The sequence below is a fragment of the Anopheles bellator genome, chromosome 2 (genome assembly GCF_943735745.2).
Source record: "Anopheles bellator chromosome 2, idAnoBellAS_SP24_06.2, whole genome shotgun sequence".
Lineage (NCBI taxonomy): Eukaryota > Metazoa > Arthropoda > Insecta > Diptera > Culicidae > Anopheles > Anopheles bellator.
This window is the reverse complement of record NC_071286.1, coordinates 27,221,432-27,238,910: the sequence shown is the minus strand read 5'-3', so window position 1 is coordinate 27,238,910 and position 17,479 is coordinate 27,221,432. Positions and strand designations below refer to the sequence as shown.

Below are 17,479 nucleotides of genomic sequence, written 5' to 3'. Positions count from 1 at the left end.
TGCCGCAACTAACACCGACGGTACCGCTGTATAGTCCGGTGGAAGTGAATAAATCGTTCGCCCCAAAAGCTCCCCCAAGGGGCTGATGGGAACTAAGCGGCGAGTAATCTTTGGCCGGACGCGCAATCTCTATTTCCCGCGGGTTTGCGAAGAAAGTGTGGGGGTTTTGCTTGCACCCGGCCATTTTCTGCCCTCCTGACTCGACTCGCCAAGTGCCTTACTTAAAGGAAAAACTTTTGCACAAGACTCACGGTGGCAGTGGCCAGCGGATAAGTAAATAAAAATACCGACGCCGGCCCAACAAGAAGCGTATTTTCCGGCACTTCCGGACGGGTGCGAACCGTGAAACGCGAAACACTAAGAAACGGTCTCCACCGGAGCACCGGAGGCGGAAGTGACAATTTTTCACCTTTCCCGGTGGCTGAAAGTGAAAAGAAAAAGTTCTTCGTCGGCGCAAGAAATCATAGTTTGAATTAATATGGCAGTGGGGATCGCGCGGAAAAACAGGCGCTTTGACCACCCCACCCGGCGAAGCGAAGGCGTCGTGGTGATGGCAACTGTTTAACGAGCAAACATCATCACTTGGCGCGGAGGGGTTGCGCATTCTTCGCGGGCGGGGCTAAGTTGGCAATTCGCTACAAAACATTTCCCGGCCCGGTCGCATTTCTCGCTGATCACTCTCATTACGCTTTGCGGCGGCCGGTCGGCGAGCTCCGCGAAACGGGAAAAACAAGCTCCAAAATTACGACGCCCTGGTCGGCGAGCTCCTTAGGAGTTCTTTGGAAAATACACCACCGACCGTGAGCGGTGCGAAAAAAAAACACACACCAGAAACGAAACGGAAAGAAAACTCCTACGGCCAAACACCACAGTGATCGGTGCGGCCTTAGCGCGCTTGGCTAATGGAAAAGGCGAATTTCGGCGCGCCCATTAGCAAATTGAAAGAAACATTAGAGGAGGCATTATTTACAGTCCGGCCCCGGGCTGCCCGGAGCTTCACGTCTCCCGGCCAGAGAAACGCGGAAGTGCCTTCGTTGCCGTTGCTGGCCACTCGAAGGTGGCTCGCGCGCCCCACGGCGGATTGCCGTGACCCAACCTAATGCAGATATATTGCGGACGCTGGGCGCGGAAAAGTTTTAGTTACTTAAAACCCCGCGTGCCGTGCTCGGGCACTTTAATTAAATATTACTATAAGCGAAAGTAAACAAGTCCGTCCGGCCGGTTAGCTTACAGCCGCCGCTCGGTCTCGGTTGCTGCCTCCGGCGGCTGTGCAATCGGGAGATTAGGGAAGGCGGGAAAGTTTGTTAAAGTGGCCCCGGGTTGTCGGGGAGGCCGAGTCGGGAGCTTACGGGTTTTGTGTTTGCTGGATTTAAAGATGGCTCGTTGGGCGGTTTTCTTCGTTTTCCTACGGCAAAAAATGATAGTTTGAAGTGGTTGAATGGAAAGACCAGAGACGGCAGCGTGATGATGCTTACCCTGCGTTGTAGTTTGTTGAAAAGAAGCTTAAGAATAGAAAATAAATGATTGTTTGACCATTTACACACTTCGGTTCAAAGTTTCCAACAAAGCTTCAGCACCGGATTCTCAACGTGAAATGCTTTCCAAACGGCTCTTTTTCTTTGGGCAGCAGCTGAATGGGCCTGCAACAAAGACAATACTAATTTGGTTACTACATACTAAATTTGAAGGAAAGCATATGCTTCAATCAGCACCCTTTATGACTCCTTCATCGAAAGGAACAATTTCACGTCTCCTTGAATTGTACGCTGCAAGTGAGTAAAATATGCAAATGAATACTTGTTTATCCTTTGTAATCTGCCTCATGGATTTCACACTTCACTGACAGACCATCTGTCAAAACTACTCGCTGTCACCGTCGACCAAGGTTCCTATATGACAGTCTACCAAGACTTCACTCCCCTTTCGGAGGAGTTCCTCTTCAAGCGATTGTATGCGCCATGGATCTGTACAAAAAAGGTCACTACCGAAAAGATAAACCACGTATTTCCGTCGCCTCGAACGTACAAACAATGGCGTTCCATCGGGCACGGCGTGGCCACTGGCAAGTGCTACATACCATATCACGCAGGATTACCACCTCGGCGGTTAAGCCGCCGGGTATTAGGCGGTTCGGTCTCATTAAACCATCCAACGTGTCCAACGGCCCGGGAAAGCCGTCGGTGACTCCAGGAGCCAGCCACTACGCGTTTTAATGAAACCCCCGGCCAGAAGTGGGTTACCAGGCATCGGTTTGGGCTGGTAGTTTATGCTGTAAGTCTTCCAGACACATCGCCCGGAACCACCCTGGGTCCTGGGCTAAGATCGGGAAGGTGCGGTGCGCTGGTCACAGACCGCCCAACACCGCCATCATATTCCGTCGACGGTCGTCCTTTCCGTCTCGCCATGCACCAGATTATCCCGCAGGCGGTCGCCTGCCTCCCGCCCGCTTCCCGAGGCGACGATTGTAAATTCCGGAGCGTTCCGACCCGTGCGCCGTGCGTACCGTCGAGGCCCATCGTCTATGCGCATAATTACTACGGTCGCTGAGGTTTTACGGAAAACAAATAAGATTCAAATTTAATTATTTCGAATTAGCATATAATCTTATTGCCGCAATAATGCCAACGCCTGCGGATTGCCTTCCGAGCAGCCTGGCGTCCTCCGAGCTCTACCTCCACGCGGTCGGCTCCAGTTCCAGTCCGACAAGATTAGATTTTGGGGAGACGAGCCAACCGAACCCTTTCGCCACCAGCAGGACTAAGGGACCAGATTACAGAAGCGGATTCTCCACCGCACCGTACCCTGTGTGTGTTCATGGCGCTTTAATGAACAAACTGGAGCCGTGTCCAAAGCCGTATAGAGCACCACCAACGCTGCTGCTGCTGCTGCCGCCGGTTGGCGACAAGAATGGTTCACGAATGGGCACCACAGTTCAAAGCATTCCGGCCGACCGTCAAGAATGTCGTCCAGAGACCCGTCGGACTGTGGACCTGGACGACGTACGATTGAAATACCATTTAACCATGCAAACAGAGCACCAAGAACGCCGAAGACAGCACTCAGTCACCCGGTAGCGGCCAGGAGTTCGGACCAGCAGCTGGCCCCGGCCCGGCCATGTTGGGCTCGGATATTCATCGTCAGCAAACGACGAAGGAATGCCCTTGGTACGACCGACCGGGGGGCTAGGGCGCAGTCGTACATGGCTATATTTAAGACGTTTCAATAATAACCCTGCACCTGCGACGAACACCTGGCGCCGAGGTGCGGGAGGGTGTATCGTTTCGCCTGGGTCCAATTGGGAAATTCGAACCGAAATCGAGCCGAACGGATGGTGGGCGGCGGGCACACAACGCCTGGGGGCGACAACGGAGAGGATGCGGTTGATTGTATAAATAATCCTTACCAAGGTGATTGCCGACGCTTTAGCCGGAACAAGCATCATGAAGGTGACGATGGGGTGTTTTGGGGGGTAGGCTGCCGACGGGGGGCATGAGAGATTTTCCCACCGAACGACGAAGTGTTTCTGTGTTCCGTGTGGCTCCTGAGGAACAATCAGACCACCATTTAACTGGGAACCCTATGATCCGTCGCCAGGGATAAACCGGCTCCCTCCCCGGGGGGGTTGGGTCGGACACCACCGAGGGCGGTGTCGGCAAAACGGAGCAAACAGGAATCGGGACTAATGAATGTCTGGAATGTTGCGCCGGGAATCGGATCGATTCGCATGGTGCGGAGCCGAAGCTGCTGGTGCCCCGTTTGTTGTGCTTCCCGGATGATTACTTACCATTATCTTGTAAGGCGATTGCCGACCTGATTAGCCGTCCACCGTCAATGTCCTGTGCGCAACTATCTGAAGGGGGCCGTTTTTGGAGCAGGACAAATTGAGTTCGATTATCTGGGTCAACTGTAGAAGTTGCTCTGTGCAATTTTTGTACAAAGAATTGGTGTAATCCGGTGTGCGCTAACAAGAGTTTATCATAAATAAACGATTTGCCATATGATTTTATGTTGTCTTAAAAGAATGGCGAACCATGGGAAACATTTGAAAAGTTTAACTACCTATCAGATTACCCGAAACACTAATTGCTGGTCTGTAGTTTTTCAACGGTACTTAAAAGTTAAATAAGGTTAGTGGAAGTTACAAGACTCAACTCCGCTTGATTCAATTAATCCTGAGTTCATTTTCCAGTACCCAATCGAAGCCGGGAGAGTTTATGGTAATTAGTACCAACATTACAGGATAATCCCGTAGAATCCTTGCTTACCGCAAGACCGGCGTAAACTTCTCCTTGGAAGCTTACTTCTCGAGAGGAAGGCATCGAGGGGGGATGCTCAACCGCTTCGGCACAATCGAATCGGTTGAATAATTGATAAATAATTATTCAATCCACTTGTAAGGATCGGAAATGGATGTATAGGACCCTCACGGTTCACCCTGCTCTGCGCTCTGCAGACTCTGAATCTGCCCAGGCGTGAGGGGGCTGGAATCGAAACAATCTTTCTTTTGTGCTGGCAATAAAAACCAACCGATCAACACCGACCTGACCTGACCTGACACCCGATGCTTGGGACCTGGACATGGGCTGGGCCCCGACCCGACCCGACTCTGCGCATCATCATCTGCATCAGCGAGCAACAACCAGGCACACAATAAAATATGATGCAATTAAAGGCAGCAAGTGCTCCAAGTTTGCCCAGGCGTTCGGGTATGTGTGGCACATTATGCCTGCAACATGCCAATCTTGGGTGAGCCAGGCGAGCTTTCCATCGTACGGCACACGGCACTTCAGCTCGATGGTCGGCACTTGGACCAGGTTCGTTCCCCGGTCGCCCTCAGGAACCGAACGCCATCGTCATGCGCAGCGCGCAACTTCACTTTATTTTCTCCCTGAAAATACATTATTTAACACATCGTTGAGCAAAATTAATTGAATGTAGAATTGATTAGACTTTATTCTCTGGTGCTGCTGCCGCTGCCGGTGTACTTCGCCCTGTTGGGTCCAGCCCTAGTCCTGTGTTACAGTAATCCCTTCTTGCCGAGCGGGAAATTGAAGGAAAATTTTCGAGAAATGCAGGAAAAACACTTGCTTGCCGGCAAGACAAGACACCGACCGGAAGCTTGACCGGGGGTTTGGCGCTTGGTGCTTGGCCGGAGCCGATGATGCGAACAGATGACGTCGTCCCCGGAAGAGCTGCTCTCTCCGGTCATCCGGTAATCGAGGCGAACCGTACCGGCCAGAACATCCAATCGGTCGCCAAGGTGGGCTCGATGAGCCAGAAGAAATAATGACCAGCCACCAATCTTCCGAACGACAGGGCGCCAGAAATGATAATAATGTTGTCCCCGGGCCAGCTCCTCGTCGCCGGCGGACGGAGCGGAATATAAATGTCGGAACGTGAGCAGGAGAAGCTTTTGAAATTGAAACCCAACCCAACGTTCGGGGCGTTCGGGTGTCGCCATAATTTTTCAAATGCTATAATGAATTCATTACATAATGATGGATGACTAATTTTCTTGTCCCCCCCTCGGTGGCAGCGAAAAACGGAGTAAAACGGCGCAACGCGAGAGGGAACGCGGGCGAGAGGTGGCGGATCGCCGTAAATTTGCGAACGACCAAACGAAAAGAATATCAAATTAGTTGGCGCAGTTTTCGTGGGGCGCGGAAAAACTGAACGCCCCGAACGGACGTTCCGAGAAATTCATCTTCACCTTTGAGGGTTGCGTTCTCGGGGAGGGCTGATCAACGACGACGTCGACGACGACGACGGAGCCGCCCAATGGCAGGTGATGAATTTTAAAATGCAAACCTGATACCTTCCGGACGCGAGGGCGCGTCCGCCATAAGAAGTAGCTCCGCGGACGCGCATTCCTTACAATTCGTGGAACTGTTTTTTACGGCGAACTCCTGGGCTGGGGTTTTTTTTTCGAGGTTCGCCTCGGTTCTCGGTTCAACTAGGTAGCAACATTGTCGTCGTTGTGGAATGAAAATTCCGTGAGATCGGCCGGAAGAGGAAAAATTTACGCCGTCCGTGGATCGCGCCGTAACTTTATGCTCCGGAGTGTGCGATGCTCAGGGCTATCGGTGTACCGAATTCTTTCGCCGTCCATCGGAGAGCACCCGAAATGTTTCTTATGAAGAATGTTTATAGGAGTTTATTTCAAAACAGAGGAAGCATTTTAGATGGTTGTAGTTGGGTTTGTTTTGAATTTGATCCCAGTCCTAACCGCTATGCTGCTGGTTATAAGCATCCTAGGCGTTGCTACTTAAATGAAGTGCGGATGGTTGACTTATTTTTTTACATTAAAGGTTCAGCACATTTTGAACAGCTTTCAATTTTGTGTGTAGATATAACGGTTTATTATTTGTTTATTGGAACGGATAGAACAACAAAGTTTTGCACTCAAGTTGATGCACTGTCCGGGTTCGAACTTACGTCTTTCGGTTAGAAACCGTTCAATCAATGCTGCGACTACCATCAATTAGTGAATCCATCGGGGAAGTTTCAAAACTCAACAAATTGAAAATCCATCTGGTTGGTTTACTTGTCCGTCGTCTAATGTTCAAAGGCAAACTCCCTGATCAAATTTCATACTCCTGCACACCAATTCCTTAAAAGTATTAGATTTGAAAAAAAATCCAGCCAAAAATGTCCCCCATGAAAAGGATCGCACTCTGGAATCAGCTCGAGTTTTAATCACGATGCCATCTCACGACCACTCAGCTTAGGTGCACACTTTGCGTGCACAAAACTGCTTCGTACGGCCATTTTTCCAGGGTCGGCATCCAGGCGAAGGCTTGAGATCCACCAGCCCCGAGATCCGCCCGGGGGCTAAGCTTTTGCTGATGTTGACTTTTTGCTGCGGATCCTCTCGCCGTGGTCCTCACTGCGGACCAAAGGGCCAGCAGCAGCAGTTCACGGACCGGATGTTGTCATACCTCGTCCAGCCGTCCAGGACGATGCCAACGGCCAGCACCCGCGTGCAGATTCATCGAAACGGTTGATTGCTTATTTCATTTACGAAACGAATAACTCGCCCGCAACCAGTGGCTCGTTGGGCACGAGCACATAAATCATGATCCTCGTCGGGGCGCTCAATCAGCGTGATCGGTGCGGTGCGCACGTCCCCTTTAAAAGATCAAACATAATTACTGCGCTAATTGAAGGCAAACAGGCGGCGGTCGCGTTAGGAGCGCAAATGTGTTCGCTCGACAAGCCGCGCTTCCGACATGCTCCGGCATCGCTGTAATCACGGACCCGCCGAAAGGAGACACCCTCCACGCGGCCACGTGGTCGGGATGATTTGACGTGCAAAATTAAATTGCGATCAATTTATCACCATCGCGGCGAGTGAATGATTACCGTTCGTGATAGTAGAACCGGAAGACCGGTAGTGACGGAAGCGGGTCGCGAGTTGCCACGTGGAGTGGTCGGTTGACATAGGCAACATCATGCGCACCACATTGGCAGCATCCGCTTCGGAATGTCCTGGTGGGAGGGCGCGTGTCACCGAATGACGAATGACGCAAGAAGCTGTCGTGTTCTGCGCGGGAACAGCGATTTCTTCGTTCGCTCGGTTTTTTTTTATGTTTTGCGAAAAAAGTACGAACAGAATGGCGGGCCCTGATGGGGGGGAAAAAGGATTAAGGATTAAAAGCGAGTGCCAATCGGTGTCGTCGTCGGCCCGTGGACGATGATGACGTCCACGATGTTAGAGCACGTGAACAGAGAGCCCCGTGGCTTCCGGGTCCCCGAACGCTCACTGTTGACATTTAATTTATTCAAAACTATTTATCATAATACGCCACGCACGCACACAGCGCAGAGAAAGGGACAGAGAATGAGAAAGCCAGTAGCGCCCCCCGAGGGCAACAGAGGTTCAAAAAGGAGCTCCGAAGGAAACTCTTGACGACATCGCCAGTTTTCCACCGCAATCGGTGACGGATCGGCCCAACCGCAGCGACGGAAGCGAGCGCTTAGTGGGGCTCGCCTCCGGCTGCCGGTTCGGGAATTGATGACGGGCCACTAACCGAATGACAAATATTAGCAATCTATTTGAATTATGTTTACACAGCAAAATACCTGGCGAAAATCATTTGCCCACTACGCGCCCCGGACGGTTCTTATCAGAAATCTGAAGAACTCGCTCGCTTCCTGCGAGCGGCACCGCTATCTAATGCCTACCAATTAGTTCAGCGTTTCAATTTCACTCCCCCCCCAAAAATGACAACGGATGGCTTCTTCTGCCTCTTCTGGAGCAGGTATCAAGATTTGAGCACGAATCGCGCCATCCGCACCCTGGAGACCCATGTCCTTGGTCCTTATCTGCGCATTTCGCGGAAGTCTAGGGGGCGCTACTTCAAAGACATTCCTTACGGCCTCGGCCTAGGCCGACAACTTGTCAACATGTTCCGGTATCAGCTTCGTCTAAACAGAGTAATAATTAAATTTGCTGCCAACGAAACCAAGATTAGGTTTGAAGGTTCACATCAAGTAAAATGATAAAAATATTAATTTATTGCAACACAACCATTTCGGAACTTCCGAAGCGGCCTAACGTATGAGAGAAGTTGTTATTTAATAGAGTGTTGTGTAATTGAAAAAGTAAAAACCTAGAACAATTGATTTTTAACACAAAGCAGCGCCAGGTAATGCGTCCAAATCACACCGACCGACGACCGACGAAGTACTTCCGAGAACATAAATAACTGTGTCCCGGTAAGTAGAAATAAATAACTCCCGGGTGACAGTCAACACCTGCCACCTGCCATTGCCTGCCGCAAAAAATACTTCAATTCCTTGCCGTCCAAACCCCGATTATTGTCCGGTCTTGGCACTTGATTCCTGTGCCACCGGGACCGGAAGCAGCCGGTGCCGGTAACGTTATCTGCAGTACGCAGATCCCTGCAGAACACCCGGGGGTGACAATGGTGCGCACCTTGCTCCTGTCAAGTTGACAGGTGAAAGCCCGGCCCTAGGGGGGGAACCTTGGCCACAGCACAGCTCAATCAATTCGGAGCTCAATCGCTACACCGATTAGCCACCGGACACCTACCTTGCCGTAATAATATTTATTGTTATTAAATAGAAGTCAGTTGATGGCCGCCGGCCACAGCAGTCATCCCGGCAGCAGCTTAGCGGCCCATCCGACCGGAGCCAACCTAAGGATCCTACTGTTGTCGCTGGTGGAAAAATGTGCTTTCCTGCTAGTCCTGAGCCACGGCCGAGATCTCTCCCCAGAGCCCCGTCTGCCTTGGAGCGCTCGAGGCAAACCATGCTCCTCGTGATGGGAGCTGACAACGCTTGCCGCTCACCCCTTGGTGACAGCAGCTCATATTTCATCCAAAAGCCCACCACCATCATGGTGCAGCAAGAATTAACAGCCTGACGTTGTAATCTACCTTCCCAGCGGCCCGGCGAACCCGGCCACGGCCATTGAAGTCAATCTTTTGAGTCGTCCTTTTCCGAGCGGCGAAGCACCGCTGGGGACCGCGAGGGGATGCGCAATGAATGAAGGACCAGCGTCTTGGGAATCTTGGTTTGGTTTGCTTATGATAAATTGGCCGCATTTTTCTTTTCGAGCCCCCCGTCAACCGAATTTCGTGCGAAGCGAAAAGTTCCATCGGGACCCATCGCGGTGCGGTGTAAGAATGAAAATGCTTTAGTCGAAAATCCCGTCTTAGGATTGTTGGCAATTTGGGGAGTTTGTGCGAAGTCCCTCGAAGCGGGAACCGCCCCGGGCTTCCGGACGCGTGGTGCGTTGTTGGTGCGGCTTTACTTTTTTACGCTCCATTTCCGTTCCGTGACGCTGGTCAGCAAATTTTCGCTCAAAGGCAAACAGAGTAGCCCCCAGTACACTACTGCAGTGCGACGCGCCCGTTACGAATTTTCAACGAATCGCGTTTTTCGCTGAGCGATGGCCTGGGGAAAACACAAACCGAGCAAAACCACAGATTTCGTGGATCAAGTGCTGCGAACGAACGGAATCGATTCCGCGCATAAGCCGTCGGGACGTCAGAACATGATCTGGGCACGTTTGGCCCACTCTCACCGCGGCAGGAGCGGTGAGCATAAAACTGCACCAAAGGCACCTGCCACGCACCCGGCAACCCGATTTTCGCACCTTTCAACCGTGGTGTAGACGCACCGAGCGCTACGCAGCGCAGACGTTCGACGGAACCCGCACCGGATCGCTCCGGGCTCCGAGCTTTCGGGCGGCTTAAGGGTGGATTTGCATGGAACATTGTGCCAGGCAAAAACGAGAGGTTGCGATGGGACCACTCCGGGCACTACAGAGTGTCGTGTGTTACGGTCCACGCACCATTTGGCTGAATATTAAAATATGTTACACTGCATAAAAGTGCCGTAATTGATCTGGAGAAATAAAACGATTGCAAACAATATTTTCAAGACTACTAATAGAAATTAGTAGGAACCATTGAACAACCAAGACTTCCAGAGCAGCAATAACAAGACTTGAGTTCATTCTTTAAAAATATATAAATATTCTATACGTTCGTGGCCGGGGCCGATACATCATCCGTTTTGGGAGTACCCATTGCTCTCGGCTTAAGCTGTGGTTTTGGCATCACCTGTCAGCGATGACGAGCGAGCCTCGCGCAGTAGTTACAGTAGGTGGACAGCAAACGTTTAAAGTTACAAACAAAAAAAAGGAATTAAATGGAACAGAAAGCATGGTACGATTCTGTTTCGCAGAGCGATACGAACGTCACTCATTTGACACATCGATGTCACTCCGGAATCCTGTTACGCTCGTTCGGCTAGCTACGTTTTTTTTTCTCCCCAGGTATCTCCCTCCTGGCAGTATTCCTTCCCTTGAACCGGTCCATGTTTTGCGAACGTTACGAAATATGCGAACAAATCGCCCAAAACACCTCGTCCGCGAAGGTGAGCGCTCTGCAGAGGCCCATCACCGCCGCCGGGATCGGTTTGGGGCTTAGGAAAACTCCGCTCCTGCCGGAGAGACCTAGCCGGAGTTTGGAGTGGAGTCCTACGCTGCGGTGAAGCGACCGCAGCGTTTTAGGCAAATGAATTTCACAGCGACGCGCTCCGGTTTCGGTTGCGTCGAATACATCATCCACGTTCCGTCGGATCGCATCGACTTATGCGTGGTCCTGCGGGCTCTGCGTGGTCGTCCCAGCGTACGGTGGAGCAATAAATTTGCATCCGAAGAAACCCGAAAACAAAACGCGGCTTCCGTGGCTTCACGTAAGCTCATGCGCGGTTCGCGGCTCTCGTTCCGTAGCGCCTGCGGTTCACGACGAGCCGAATGTGCTGAGCGGAACTTCACGTCGGTTTTTTTTTCCGTGAAGCCATACGCATTCAATATACCATGCAGATTAGCACGGCAATGGCACTAACGGAAGCCTGGCGCTCCGTTCAGCCACCGGGCGCAATTCATCCAAATTGCAAATTACCAATCCCTGCGGCGGACCAATTTGGGGAAGGGCCTTACACCGTTCGGCGTTGAACGGTGCTGCTGATGGTGGTGATGAAAAGCTTGGGCTTGCGGCTAATGATTTGGCTTTGGGCGACTCTTGGAAGCACTACATAATATTTCGATTACGTTCGTGCATAATCAAGCGCTGGCCACCGGGAAAACGGGTTACTGGTACTGGGCCGGCCAGGCAAACAAAACGCAAGTGAAATCCGTCGGCCCCCAGTCTTCCTGCATAGTTGGTCCGATGCGGACTAAAGCTCCTTCCGGAATGGTCTTTAATTTGTGGAAAGCCACCGTAACCATTTTCGAGGCACCGTAGTCCGTCCCGACCCGAGACAAGCGTATGGGTATCGGCCATTCCAATCCCCGTGGGAGCCTTGGCAAGACCAATCAAACAACTCCATCTGCCATTCCGTTGCAAGTGTGCAGACGGTTGCCGTCGCCAATTAGGGAACCAATCGCAAGAACGGACCAGCTACCCGATTCCGGTGCGGGCTTCGAAAGATTGCATTCTGGGCTGGATGCATTCTGACCAGGTACCCTGTCCACCGGAAGGCGCACTTCAGTCTTCAGGCAAGTAACTGACTATCATTACCTTCCGCTCATCCGGGGTGCTGCCTGCCGAAATGCTGTCGAAGTCATCGATCAGGAGACGGCCATGCAAAGGCATCGGGAATCGAATCGAACCATATTGTAGCTTTCTAATGATTTTCCTGCCAGGACTCATGGCAGGAGACCCGCAGAACGAAAGCCCGTAGCGTTCCTTCCGGACTGAAACCGGATGCCCGGACCAAACCGAGCCGGCCGAAAAGGAGTAAAACTTGTTTCAATCAAGATACTCAAAATCAATGCCTATTCGGCATGGATTCGGTAGAAAAGGAAGAAGAAGAGGAAAAAGTTAGCCAGTTAGTGGTGCTCCGTACGGTGGCCGGCAACCGGATCCGCAAACTGAGATAACCGTGAGTAAGGTGGAAGTGGGTTCAATTTTGATCAAACTGATTGAAACGGACGAGTTTGGTAATAAAATTTCGTTCCAGCCCCGGGAAGTTGGCCTCCGAAAGGACGATGGCTCGAGGGCCGATGAGGATATCGATCGAAAGATGAAAAATTATGATACGAAGCATATGGCACCGGTGTGGGGCCACCGGTTGGCATTGTGGCATCGATGGCCCGGGGCCAGAGAATGGTAGAAAAATACGGCCTAGCCTAGTCTTAAAATCCTTGATTGAGGGAACTAATCAACAGGAGCGAGATTCGAGATCTTGAGCAATGTTGTTGAGTAAATTAAATTCTAACAACAACCTAGGGGAAAATTGGATTATTGGGTCGGATTATTCTGTTCGCAACATCGTACGTCACAAACCGAACGGCGACAACAACGGGGAGAACAGTTTTGTTGGATCGATGCCCGTTATGACGCTCGATCAGTCACCGCTAGAGTTACTAGATTTAAGCAAGATTGGTTTCGGAAGTAGGACAACCAACCATTTGTATGCTCTAGCAAAAATAGTTATATTTAGCATAACGTGTCCCTATATTTAAACCATATTTACTTGTTGGGTGAAACTATCATTCGCTGTTTGACGAAGTTTTAAGGCGACTTAAGCAAAATACTCATAAGCTAACTAACCAGCTGTTTGGTGCTACCATTTTGTATGCTTCGAAAAGCGCAGCATAAGCTTTGCCTTCTACAAACTTTGGTAGGACCGACCGACCGATCCATTGTGCCCACCGTTCACGACGAACTAGTGTCGATGGTTTTATGGCTACATATTAAGGAATAAAAAACTTTCCAAAGAACTCGTAGCAGAAGTAGTCCGTAGCGGTATACAGATGGGCCACACTGGGCGAGATTTTTGTCGTGTTCCGTGACAGTTACTGTGTTGGACCCTGAATTGCCAGTGTTGGACTTTGATTGCCTTTAAACACCTCGGAACGACCAAACAGTAAATCAATCGATAGCTCGACCAGTTTTCTAGTTTGAAACGAGTCTTGTGTACACAACGGCAACGTGACGGCATCGGCATTACAGAACTATCCATTATTCATCGTAATTGTTAGTGTACGAGCGCGAGACCCGTAATGACGTATTTCATATTATAATGAGTCCATTAACTTATTATTAGTTGACTGAGTGTGAGAGAGAGAGAGAGAGAGCGATCAGTGAAGGAGAGCAGCATGCAGCATGTTGGCAATTTGCATAATGTAATCAAATGGTACTAAGGTGGCATTTCCCCGTTGCCAATTTGAATGCTTTAAACATTGTCCTTAAGCACGGAAAATGGTGTAGCCCTACGAAATGGAACGAAAACAGACCAGCATCGCAACCGCTTACAATGTTAATGTAGAAGCATCCAGAAACAAAATGGCAATTACCAATTGAACTCGGAAAATGTGTGTATCCTGCCGCAGGCTGCTACTGTCAGCGGTGGCAAGGAATGACGTAAGGAATCAATTAGATCCATGCAAAACGGAAGCGGCACTCACTCGCTGTTTTTTTGGTGACACTTTTCCCGGAGCGCTCAGTACAACGATCGATTCGGGGAAAAATGCGCCACCACCAACCTCCAATAATGACGCCCGTGAGTGGAGAACGCAATGTAAAAACAAACGAATAACGAGAGAGAGAGAGAGAGAAAAGCCCAAAACGGCACCATTAATTAATGCGTTTTCCATTAATGCTGAATAATAATGATTCATAAATATTTTGATTATCCCATTGCGCGCGTCCGAGCCCTGTACCAGCGAGAAGCGAAAAGGCTTGGTCGGGACAAAAAAGAAAAGCCCCCCCCAGGGGCCCTGCCGGTGACTTGGAGCCTTTGGAGCGGGCGCACTGATCAAAATTCATGGCTCGAAAACGACGCGAATTCTCATTCTGTCTTCGTTGCTTCGAAACTTGCACCATTTTCGCGAAGGACAATCAACGGCACGGTAAACCTCGCGCATCCCTCGAGCGAGTCGGAAACCTTGGGCGAAAACGTCATCGGGGAACCCACGGGGGCGGTGCTTCCGAATGGGTATCTGCCCATCCGAAAAAAAATGTCCAGCATGTAATGGTCGCACTACTTAGTCCCGCTTTAACTGTTCCAAAAAACGGCTCGCCTTCGATCCTGGGCCGTGCGTTATGTCCGTGTGGAACAATGGCCCGTTCGGTGATTACTCTTGTTTCAGGTCCGCGCTGTGATTATTAGGGGCAACCCCATGATGGATGGGTTCGGTGGCATGACGTTTGATATTTCCGAGCGGCTCGGTGGGTTACACCACCAATTTATCCCTCTGACCAATTCACTGATTAAACCAAACTTTTGCTGTCTAAGCCGGTAATTTACTCATTTTTTGTGACGTTCCACTTTTTTTTCTTCCTCTCTCTCTATTTTTACAGAAGTTCCGGCCCACCTGGAGAAGGTGCTGGTGAACGAAACGGCTCAAATAAAGTGTGACGTCTCCTCGAACCTCACCAACGACCGGATCCTGCTGGTGGTGTGGTACAAGGACAATGTACCGATCTACAGGTAAGATAGTGCTGGAGCGAACGGATGGTACACGACGGCCGGCCGGCACTAATTTGGGGGTTCCGATTGCATACTCCGGACCGGAGGCCTATTATTTGGTCGGTTATGGTCACGAGGACAAAGCGTGTACCGCGTAGCGTATTAATTTGTGTCCGTCGTGACATTACTTCAAGGTTACCGGTGGCGGACAGTTAAGGACCCATCGCATACGCCATCAATGGCTGAACGGATTACCTGAGGTGCTCCCAATTCAAATTCAAGCGGAAAGTGCAACTTGATTCGTTAGCGGCACATTCATCACCCACGGGTCACGTGCCGGCTGGGAACGCTCATTTGGAATGCATCAGCGTCCCGGGCGCCGGAAATGGCTTAACTAATCTCGTTGCAACCGTCGTGTTCGGTCGTTGCCCGGGAAGTTCGCCAGCAACTCGTTTGCAATCACCGTTCCGATATCTCCGGCTGGGTTTGGGTCTGGCTCCACCCATTGCCGTACGCCATGAATTTATATTCATTTTCGAGTGCTCTCTCCGGGACTCAAGCTGGGGTGGGTGAATTTATCGGTCCGTTGACACACAGGACATCCGCGGTTCCCTTTCGGCGCTCTTCGTTAATCTTCCGCCTGATGGGACTGAAGGAGCCAAACTCGGTTTCACTTCACTTTCGAGTCGCTCGCCGTCATCGCCATCGCTTCTCAGCTTTAAGCGGGCTCCGGTGACATGCGATGATCGTAAAATATTCAAACCATCAATCTTCTCACGTTACACGACCCAATAGCCAGGAGACCTCCGCCCCTCGCTCCAGGGCGCCTGGGAGACCGGCGTCCGGTGGTCCCGGACACTCTCCACGATCGATCTGATGCCACTCTCGATTGGCATCATGTTGCTTGCCGAAAAACGGGGGGAGTTTTCCTTTTCGTTTCCTTTTTACCACCTTCCTTTTTGTGGCTCGATTTCCGCCCCCCCAATTTTCCACGCTGCGGCTGATGCTTAAAACGATCAAAACCGACCGAAATTGATGACAATCTTCTTGCCAGCCCGCACGGGGCCGGGAGATTGAGAAAATAATTTACATATCGATAACTTTATCGTCGCGCTCGCGCTGCGTGTCATGCTGCGCTACGTGCGCCAGGACGATACACGCGGCACGTTGACATCCTCATCCACAGGTCGTCGTTGGAGGGACGGTGCCAAGCGGTGAGTGTCACTCGGTGTGCGGGAAAACTTTCATTTAGTGGAAAATCGCATCAAAATGCGCTTAACGCCGCGCGAGCAATTGCGTGAAAAGCCCTCGTTCAATCCGGCTCCTTGTTCCTTGTCGGTGAGTGAGAGAGCGCACGATGACAGCAATCAGGGGTGAACTACATCCCAGGACCGGTCGGTGGCTCGAGAGCACGGGCTACCATCTTCAGCATAAACATGGCGCTTTATTTTCATGATATTATTGAGCAAACATGAACGAAGTGCCTTCATTGGGCGACAACCGGCGATGCAGCGTCACCACCTGAGTGGGCCGGCCGGATGAATCCTCAAGCCCGTCTGCCTCACTCTGATTTTTCCATTCAACGTGCCCCAAACGTGCCGGTGAATTTCCACGGGAGCCCCCAAATTGGATTGGACCGGTGATGAGGATCGCAAACGAAGGATCCAGGCTTCGATGGGTGCGATGCTTCCGTTCGACTCCCCGAACCTTGGGTGCGATTTTCCATCATCCTGAGAGGTTATTTCAGGTGCTTTCCGCTTAAGAAAACCGCCCCCCCCCCCCACGATCGGCGGGAGGTGTAATGCTTATGTATTCATAAGTGATGCCTTTGCATAGACGTTTGCCTCCCCGACATTTGGCACTCCCTGGCACGGTCGGTGGTCGTTGATCACACCGCACTCGCCCCGTGCGGCATCCGGGCCCGAACCGGACGGTGCCGAAGATAGGAACTTCAGGTTGATGTATGTGTATGCATATCGCATATTTAGCATAAAAATACAAGGCATTTGTCAGGCCCTCCGCTGGAAGACGATGGAGGTTTCGGGTCCGTCGTTTGCTCCTCGCAGTGTCGGTGCTGTCAGTGGCAGTGGGGGCTCGCGGTGGCCTTCTAAAGTAAAATAATTGGAACGGATCGCTTCTTGGTGTTGAACCGAATCCGAAACCCCACCCACGCAGGTTTGTGGAATTTTGGATTTTCTATGGAAAAAAAAGAAAAAGAAAAACGGAGAAGAAATATTCGGTCACTTTTGCACTGTTATTTAAAAGTGTGCCCTGTGACCTTCAACAGCACTTCAGAACTTTGTCGAACGTTTTTGCTCACCGTCTCGCTCGAGTCGAACGTTGTCCTTCGCCAGCCTTCGGCAAACAAGAAAACATACATAATCCCGAAGCATCTTCGATATAAATTTTCCGACCGGGAGTGGCAGCAGAAAAAAAACGGCACGGAATAGAGCACAGGTCGCTGTGCGTCGTTTGTTACAACCCACACTTCTATGCTCCTCTTCCTCTCTCTTTCTGTTACTGTCGC

The 17,479-nt window shown here is 50.9% G+C and overlaps 1 protein-coding gene across 1 annotated transcript in view; it reads left to right on the top strand.

Moving 5' to 3' along the window:
• The first annotated feature begins 14,665 nt into the window (after window positions 1-14,665).
• Window positions 14,666-17,479, top strand: part of LOC131207283 (hemicentin-1) — a 104,647-nt gene continuing 101,833 nt past the window's right edge. Inside the window, exons 1-2 of the mRNA XM_058199895.1 lie at window positions 14,666-14,711; window positions 14,844-14,973. Of these exons, the coding sequence (XP_058055878.1) occupies window positions 14,666-14,711; window positions 14,844-14,973 (176 nt within the window). The remainder of the gene's footprint in view (window positions 14,712-14,843; window positions 14,974-17,479) is intronic.